This window comes from Suricata suricatta, chromosome 2, assembly GCF_006229205.1.
Source record: "Suricata suricatta isolate VVHF042 chromosome 2, meerkat_22Aug2017_6uvM2_HiC, whole genome shotgun sequence".
NCBI lineage: Eukaryota > Metazoa > Chordata > Mammalia > Carnivora > Herpestidae > Suricata > Suricata suricatta.
This window is the reverse complement of record NC_043701.1, coordinates 341,433-350,943: the sequence shown is the minus strand read 5'-3', so window position 1 is coordinate 350,943 and position 9,511 is coordinate 341,433. Positions and strand designations below refer to the sequence as shown.

At 47.2% G+C, this 9,511-nt stretch overlaps 1 protein-coding gene across 1 annotated transcript in view; it reads right to left on the bottom strand.

Moving 5' to 3' along the window:
• ESYT2 (extended synaptotagmin 2) overlaps positions 1 to 163 on the bottom strand; it is an 85,848-nt gene extending 85,685 nt beyond the window's left edge. The window contains exon 1 of the mRNA XM_029954218.1: positions 24 to 163. Coding sequence (XP_029810078.1) covers positions 24 to 163 — 140 coding nt within the window. The remainder of the gene's footprint in view (positions 1 to 23) is intronic.
• Positions 164 to 9,511: the final 9,348 nt, after the last annotated feature.

Here is a 9,511-nt window from a genome sequence, read left to right as displayed (position 1 = left end):
GCTTCCGCCCGCGGGCGGCGTACGACGCAAGCACGCAAGTTGGGCGGGGCGGCGGCCGGGCGCGGCCCTGGGTCACCACGCGGGGTGGGCGGGGGCTGATGGGTGACGCCATCGCGCGGGCACCACCTGAGCCTGGAGTGGGCGGCGTGAACGTGAACTTCATCGCGCGGGTTGGGCGCCACTGAGGCGGCCGGGCGAGGCCCTGGACCGGAGCCAGATACTCACGATGTGTGGGCGGGGCCGGGCTGCTACCTCATCGCGGGGGCGGGGCTGGCGTGGAAAACACCGTATGGGGTGTGCGGGGCGCCGCTGAAGCGGCGAGGCACGCCGTCACGTGCGGGGGGGGGGGGGGGGGCCACTGTGGCGGCAGAACGCGGCCCTGAGTCCGGGGCACGTACCTGCGCTGTATGAGCGTGCCTACTTGCTTCCGCTTACGCAGGGGCGGGCAGGCAGCCCTGTGAAGCGGGAGCGGGCGGGGCCTGCCCGTGACGTGACCGCGCGAGGAGGGTGTGGCCCGGCCGGGGCTGGGTGGCAGCGTCACCTTGGGGCGAGCTACCTGGAAGGCTCCTGTGGAATGAGAAGTGCACGTTCCAGCGTTGTGTGTTACGCTTGCCCGCTTTAGGAAGTTCCTAAGGTTAAGCCGAAGCGCTCTCCATAGTGGTTTTGATAGATGACATTCTGTTGTGCTGGTAACGCCACAGCCCCGGATATCTCCCAGCTGTTCTAGAGAAGTGAAAAATGCAACAGGGTAGATCTGCTTTTGTATGTATAAAATGCAGAGTTTTGGCTTGAATATGTGCCCGAGGTGAATCCAGCACTTGCACTCCTTTTTATTTTCTTAAGTTTATTTATTTATTTTGAGGGAGTGCACGTGAGCCGAGGAAGGGCAGAGGGAGAGAGGGAGAGAATCACAAGCTGGCTGCGCACTGTCAGTGCAGAGTCCGCCCCAGGGCTCCATCTCCCAAACCTTGAGATCACGACCTGAGCGGAAGGCAAGACGAAGTGGTTAACGGACTGAGCCCCACCCCTTTGCCCCCTAGCGTTTGTGCTAAGTAGAATGCTTTGTAGCTTCCTTGAAAGATGACATCCCTGCAGACTCCCTGTTGATTAACAGAGAGAGAGAGAGAGAGAAGCAGAAGAGAGAAAAATCTTAAGTAGGCTCCATGGTCAGTGCAATGCTGGACGCGGGGCTCAATCCCACGACCCTGGGATTGACCTGAGCCCAAATCAAGACTTCAGACTGATCCACCCAGGCGTCCCCAGACTCCCTGCTGAAAGTACTCATTTAGACCCCACTTGTGATTCCTGAGAAGAAATCACAGCCCTTGGTTACTTTATTTTCCAGTAAACTCAACCAGGGTAGTTCCCAATTAGGCGTTTTTGAGCATAATGAGTTCCAAGGAAATTTTAATTCCATCTATAGCAATAGAGCTAATTTTTTTCCTCCTCCTCTTCTTCTTCTTCTTCTTCTTCTTCTTCCTCCTCCTCCTCCTCCTCCTCCTCCTCCTCCTCCTCCTCCTCCTCCTCCACCTCCTCCTTCACCTCCTCCTCCTCCTCCTCCTCCTCTTCATATCTTTGTGACTGGCGACCTTGATCATCCTCAGGAAGGGCAGTGACTTCAGTGATGAGAAATAGAGCATACCTACATGTTTTTAAGCCTTTGATTTAATGTGTTCCTCATGTGACAAGTTCTTCCCTGCCATATGGCAAGGATTCTGGACTAATAACTTGACAACTATGCAGCTGCAGGGACAAAGCCTGGTATCTTCAGGACAAAACCTTGCCATTCAGTAGACCACTTTGCTGTGCAGATAGAAGAGGAAAAGCCCTAAAGACAAGACGACTGCGAACTGAAGGATAAACTGCCATCGCTGCCCCATTAGATGCCACGAACCAAAGACTTGCTGCGAACTGGAGCTTTTGGGGAAGGGGAAGCATTTGCATGCATTGATGGCTTTGCCAAAGTCTGATTAATAATTCAGTTAGGTTTTCAGTTCCATGAGGACAACACCCGTATTTATTATGTTCATCGTTATGTCTCCAGGCAGGCACGCTGCCTGGCAGAGCAGGCACTGAGTGAATAAACAATACCTCCCTGCTGCCCTTATCTTCAGGTTCCAAATGTAAATTATGTGTGCATATGTGTGTGTGTGCGGCCATGGAGATATGTAAATATATCTCGTATCAGAAACATTGCTTTAGGGTCCAGAACAGTCAACTTTGGGCAAGGACACTAAATCAAGCAAGGGTAGAAGTGGTTTTCCTTTTCTTACTCTTCACCAAATTACATTGTTGTAAATATATAAAATAGCAAGTCTCAAACCTTTTCCTCTGTAACAGCTAAATGTTTTAATGCCACCTCTCCCTTAAGACTAAGTTACAATCTTATGACAAATAATTACTTTAACACAGGAAGGAGCTTGAGCTTTTCCGTCCTATGGTCTTCCCTCTAAAAATCTGTACACCAGAAAATTGAGTGAACACAAGCCACATGAAAAGTTGTGCACATTCGCTATAGGTAATTTGACCTGAGCAGCTTAGGGATGTAAAATGCACTGAAGAGAAGTGACCACATTGCACACCAATCAACCTCCCAGCTTCAGCTGCCTTCGTGACCCCATTGAACTTCCCTGTACTTCATCACACCAGCAAGGCAGAACGCATCTCATTCTGTATGGAGTCTAATAACAGACCCAGCTTGGTTCTTAGGTGTTTGCTAGTATTTTTAAACCCCTGAGTTTCCTGTGACCTCTTAATGTTACCCCCTTCCTTACCTGCAGTGCTGATACTTCTCCAATGAAAGGCACTGCTTTCTCAGAGGAAAGAAGAACATCCTTGTGAGTGATCTAGTAAAAAACTATAAAGTTTCAGCCTCTGCCCTCAACCTTTCCAGTTTCAGAGAAAAGTGCTGCCTCCTGTTTAAGTTCAATCCTTTCTGCTTTGTTTCGCCCCCCTTCTCCCCTGGGTCTGGGCCTTATCAACTACCCTGTCCACCTGTTCTACCTCTTCCTGTCCTAGCTCCTTCCCTATCCCCTCTACATAGGTTGCATCGTAGAGGATGGGAGCACATTTTGCCTCTCTTCCTATCATACTACTAACCAGGACTCTTTTTGTCCAAACTCACCAAGACTCCTGTTCCTGTTTCAGAGATGCTCCTTTGGTGACACGGCCACACATTCTTTACTATCCGAGCCACCTCAGTAGGTTCTGTGTTGTGCAACCAGAAGATTCAGAAAAGGCTTGGTCCTTTTTGCCTAGATGAGTACAGACCGGCAGGCCTTTAATCCTGCGCTCTTTAAAAGTCCGCAGAGACTTAGTCTCCCCACCATGGAGGAGGCAGTGGAAGGCAGACTCGTCAGCCCGGTTATGCTAGCAAAGAGACACAGATATCGATGATAATGAAAGCCAGGTTTCTTGCTGTTGGAGAAGATCTTACAAGCATGGAAAGGGAAAGGGCAGAAAGAAGCTTGATGTGATGGATTTGACTTGGAGGAGTATGAACTCACGTGTTTTGTTACATATGCACAGAGAGACCTAAAAATACTTTCTATTTATGTCTTCTGAGAGTGTCCAGATGCAATGGTACCACAGTACCAATAAGCACAAATAACTCCCAGATCTTGGCTTCCAAGATCCATACTATTCTCCAGTAAAAGGAACTGGACACCTCTGGAGAAATAATTGACTACAGGGCTGGAGCAGTAAAAATACAAGATAAGCCTGGAATATTTTGTTGTGCCAGGAGGTATAAAAATGCTCAAAGAATCATGTAAGGTCAAAGGACGTGGGAAGCAACCTGAGGGGCTCTTGTTAACTAAATCTGGGACTATCTAAGCAGCAAAATCGAGGATGACATTGGCAGATTACGAGCCAGGGAGTAAAGTAGGAACCCATAAGTCCATTCTGATGTAGATGAATAAGCAAGTGATGGAATGCACAGAAAATAAGTCACTGGAGTCAAAGAAATGGAAAATCCCCACTTAGCAGTCACTGTAGAGTAAGAGTGAGTTATCAAAGGAGGCTAAGTGCAGTAGGTGAGGTTTGTGAGGGATAATTCTAGAATGCTTTCTACAAGATACTTATCAATTTAAGGGAAAGAGGAGCACAGCAGCATTTCTGGGACATTTTGCCAGAGAGCTTGAGAAAGCTTGACCTGAGTATAGGGACTCAGGACAGATGCCATGTAGGGTCCCCATGTTCTTACTGAGGAATAGATTATTCCAGATTGCAAGAGACTGAGGAGACACAACAACTACATGCCACGCGTGTTCCTGTGTGGGATCTGGGCTGTAAAGGAGAAGAAATGCTTTGGGGACAATCAGTGGAAGGGGGGGGGGTGTCGACTGCACAACAGAGTCGTATCCGTGTTGACTTCCTGACTGGAGGGTTATGAAGTAGAGGCAGTCCCTGTTTTGGGGAAACAAACCTTGGAGTATTTCAGAGTGATGAGTAATCGTACCTAAAGCTCTTTGTCCAATCACTCAGGACAGGTCTAATGATAACAGGTAAGTGTATGTGTAGACAGATGAATGCTAGACCAGACCAGGGGAGCAAATGTGTCAGGCACTTTGTAGTGGGAATCTGGGCGATGGAGACCGGCGTGCTGTGTACTTGCCTATTTTCTCCAAGTTTGAAATTACTTTGAAAGTCATTTTTAAAAGTCCGGATCTTGGCCAAATGGCCAATTCAAAATGCAGATTTGATTTAATCTCTTCCATGCTTTGGTTTCCTTCCCTCCTCTTCATGACAAATGGCGCATGTTTACATCTGACCCTCCTTCTTGCCTCACCTCCAGACCTAGGGTCTACACTGCTGTTTGCACTGCTGTCTGCATTGCACTCCGTCCCAAAACCTGCTGTCACCTGTCTGTGCCTGCGCACCTACTGTCCTCTGAGTCTGGACCACGCTTCTCCCTCTGTCCTTATGCAAAATTCCAGTTCATCTTTCAAAAAACAGTTTGTATATCTCCACCTCTGGGAAGCCTTTTGTGATATTTCCGTCCTTGAGTTAACCCTTTCTGTGCCTTATGCTCACGATTACACTTATCCACTGAATACAGCTCAGCCCTCAGGAGCCCAGAGGGAGCTCTGTGCATGTGACGGGGAGCCCTGATGTTTTTGGAGGAAGTCCAAATTAGATGGTACATATTAGAACCTGCAACTGAAGCCATCTATCAAGTCCCAAGCCCCATGTCGGTTTCTGTCGCCATTGAAGATGATATTTGCATTGCCTCACTGGATCCTCCACTCAGGTCTCATGAGGTGAAACCAAGTATTGGCTTCACTGTGACCTCCTCTGGAGACCTTCAGCTAAGACCCCTCCCAAGTTCATTCAGAGTGTTGACAGATTTCAGTTCATTGCAGCTGTAGGGCTCAAGTCCCTGATTTGTGCTGGCTGGCAGCCAGGAGTCACCTTCTGTTTCTTCCACGTGCCCCCTCTTCCCTCCCCTCCGAGTGTGGTAGTTTGCTTCTTCTTCTAGGACAGTAGGAGTGTTTCTTAGATGAATCGCCTTCTTTGAAAGTCAGGACCACTCATGATAATCTCCCTGTTGACCAGTTAGTCAACTGATCAGTAAACTGACCATAGGAGTAGATCCCATCACATTTACAGGCTCTGCTCACACTCAAGTAGAGAGTCAAACAAGAGCTTGGGCGCCAGGGACAGTAATCTGTGACCAGAGTTCTGCCTACCACAATCTCTTCATTGATGGAAGTGCTAATAATTTATAGATTTTTAAAAGAAGGCTCTAATTTTGGTATCCCACCTATTTTCATCTGCTCAAAATGCTTATAGTTTAGGTGCTAACATATAATAACAATAAACTTGTTAATAACAACACTGTGGGCTTAGTTTGCCACGGGCATTGTACTGAGTACTTTGCATAATTGCTTATGTAATCCTCACGATGCTCTACAGAGTAGACACCTTATACTACCCATTTTACTGAAGAATGAGGCACAGGTAGTAAAATGAACTCCCCAGGGTCACACAGCCAGTGAGGGGCTGATCAGACTTCTCACTAGCACATTAGCACATAAATTAATCCACAGGTAGGTTTTGTATCATACCCACATACACAGGCATTACAGTGACACCAAATTTAGCTGACCTGGAAAACCAATGAGTCTGGGACAGGAAAGTTCTTGACTTTTGTAACAAAGTTGCTTATTACTGTGAACAAATGTTTTGTTTTTATCATAACCTGGAATTACAAGCTGTTTACAGTCTAGTGAGGGAGATGGACAGACATGTCCAAAATCTGGAGAAGTAGATGTAGTGGGACTGTAACAAACCGTTTGGACTGAATGGGAGCGGGGGGTCCGTGCAGGGGCGCTGCAGCAAGGGCTCCAGGGGGATCGAAGCAAAGCTGTCTGGGGGAAGGGGCAGCAAAGCGGCTTGTGCAGTGGCCACCATGAGGCCGCGCAATGTGTAGGTCCCCGCAAAGCCCCCACTCTTGGCTTCCACTCATCTCCCGTCCACCTGTCTTACAGCATTCTAGTCCCCTTTTAATGACTTACCATTGCCCAATAATGCTTTGAATTTTCATGTCCTGCCATTCAGAGCCCCTTTACCCCCTGGCCATGTTCCCTTTCCAGCCTTCTGTCTGACCATCTCATGCCATCCCATGCCCCCTGCCACGTCCACTCACATACCCTGTGCTAGAGACTTGGTCCACTCCACACGGAGGCCACTTGCCACATGGGGCTTTGAGCACTTGAAATGTGGCTAGTCTGAGTGGACGTGTGCTTTAAGTGTAAAATAGATGCTGGGTTTAGAAGATAGTGTAATAAAAATGTAAAATAACTCAACATTTTAAATACATATGATAAAAAGATAGCATTTTATGTGTATCGGGTTAAATACATTATTAAATTTGATGTCACCTGCTTATTTTGCTAGATAATGATTTATGTGGCTCACATTCTATTTCTTCTGCCCAGCACTGTTGCAGGTACCATTTCTGTATTTCCCAGATGTCTCCAGAGGCTTCCTCTCTTTGTGCTTGTCCACATGTTTGCGTTCCCCTCAAGATGTTCTTTCCCATCCTCTCTGCCTGGGAAATTCTGTGTGCCCTTCCCAACCTGAGTCCTTTCTTCCAGACAGTCAGCTGTCAGCTCCTCACCCACTGCCTTTTAGGAGTAGCTCTCATGGGTTCACATTATCTAACAGCTGTTTGTCTGTTTGTCTGTCCTAGCAGTCACCAGATCACCAGCCACCAGAGATCCATAGAGTGCTTATGTAGTTTTCTATCTTTAGCCCTGTGTCACTTCCCAGGTCATCAAGTGAACTTAGGAAGGCATCTATGGAATGAACACAGTAAAAGAAATATTACAACATGAAAGGTAACTGCTCATCAAATGAGTTATGTAGAAAAGTATTATTTTAGGAAGTCTGAGGAGAGAAAGACTGTTTTTGCTCCCTCTATAGGCTCTTATTCAGCAATGTGGTGGGTAGAGTAGTAGAGAAGAGACAGCATTCGCCAATCCTGTGAATATGGTGCATCCGGGGAGCTTTAGGTCATTCTGTTTGCTGATGAAGGAGTGTAGTCCAGAAAGAGAGCCAAGGTGGGAACGGAAGCAGGGAGTAAGCTGCAAAGGGGGCCGTGTGCAAATAAGGGGCAGAGTCAACACAGGATTATTGTGAGTCTGGTTTCACTTGGGAGGTGATGGAAAAGAGTTTACGGGCCACACCCAGGTTGGTCCTGCAGTGTGCATGACTTTGTCTAATGCTGTGGCTGTGACTTTATCTTCATATTCAACAGAGTCTGAAGCTGGTCCAGAATCAGCTGTTTTCTTGACTTACAAAGAGTGACATAGTGGTTAAGAATGGACTTTGGCATCTGACCATCCACCAGCCTGGCTTTGTGAGTGCAGGCAAGTCAGTTAGCCTTTATGACCTTCTGCCTCCTCATCGGAAAAACACTAACATGTCTACTCATGGGGATGCCATGAGAATTAAGTGAATGGCTAAATGGCATGTTTTAGTTTGGTTCCTCACACAGAGCAATTCCTAAATATATCATAGGTATCACTGAGGCCACCTTTGTTACCTTTCTTTTGTGTTATGTCTTTCCTATGTGCTAATGAGTAAAAATGAAAAAGGTAGTAGTGATATGCCCAGGACCAGAGTACACTTACATAGAAAAGGTTTTTTGGATCTGTTATTAATTTCTCTAAGGCAAGAAGCTAGGTATATGGCCTTTGTCTGGAACAAAGTAGATAGATCCATAAAACTGTAAGCTGGTTCCTAACATGTGGTTCAATAATACAAGACCTGCAAAACAAATTTTGCATTTACAGGAAAGCATAATATCAGAAGCAAAGACTATCACATGCTCACTGAGGCACTTCTTAACACATGATTTGAGACGTTGCTGTGTGCATGAAAACATTAAGTGGAATCTTTTCTTTCTTTCTTTCTTTAAATGTTTTTATTTGTTATTTTTGAGATACAGAGCATGGGGGAGGGGCAAAGAGCGAGGGAGACAGAATCCAAACCAGGCTCCCGACTCTCAACTGTCAGCACAGAGCCTGACTTGGGGCTTGAACACCCAAATAGTGAGATCATGACCTGTCAGCCACTTAACCGACTGAGCCACACAGGTGCCCCAAGTGGAACCTTTTCTTAGTTACATTTGCATACAAGCAAAACCGAAACAGTTTGTGGAAATACAGCAAAAAGTCAGTTATAAAGTTCATCACTGGAATTGGACCATCCCTCTTCAGTCTCGAACCTTTAAGATTGGCTTTTATAGTAAGCTTCAAAGAAAATAATTCTGCTAAAATAAGTCTGAGATGTAGAATATTTGTCTTAATGTTTACTTCTGGCCTCTTGTCTTTTATAAAAAATCATTCAACAGTTACGTTTTCAAATACTTTATGATTCCGAGTATCTTACAGGATGTGTAATATCAAACGATATATGTGGGGAAATAATTTCTAAGATGCAGAACTATATACAGATGAAAAGCTCTTCCCTAATCTGTATGTTTGTTAAGTCGAATTTCAGGATGCTTCATTTTCTTGCTTCCTGATGCTGTTCCAGGACCCGAGAATACCGCCCTCCAGGTACCTGGCCGGTGGGCTCTGAGGAGCAAAGAACCCAGGAGATTGAGTTTAGCGGGTTAAGTCGCAGTTGGCTCAGAAACTGTGCCTCAGTTTCCTCGTAGTAGCTCCGGATGTCCAGTGACCCGGCTCAACTTCTGGTCCTCTCAGCCAGGACGGAGCGTCAGCCCAGCTCAGTCCCCGCGCTGAGGCCTACACCCCCCACCCAACCGATCGCTGACAAGGCAGTAGACCCCAGCTTCGGCCCCTTCCTTTACGCCTCGCAAGGCGAGGCCGGGATTGCTGGGGCAGGGGGTGGGGTGGGGAGCAGGTGTCAGACGGGCCAGCGATCGCTCGGCCCTCTGCTGTTTCTGCCTGTCAGTTGCTAGGAGTCGGGGAAGCACCGGCGCTCCGGGAATCACCGCGGGGCGTTCTGGGACAGCGGTGGCCCGGCGCTCCTCTGCTCG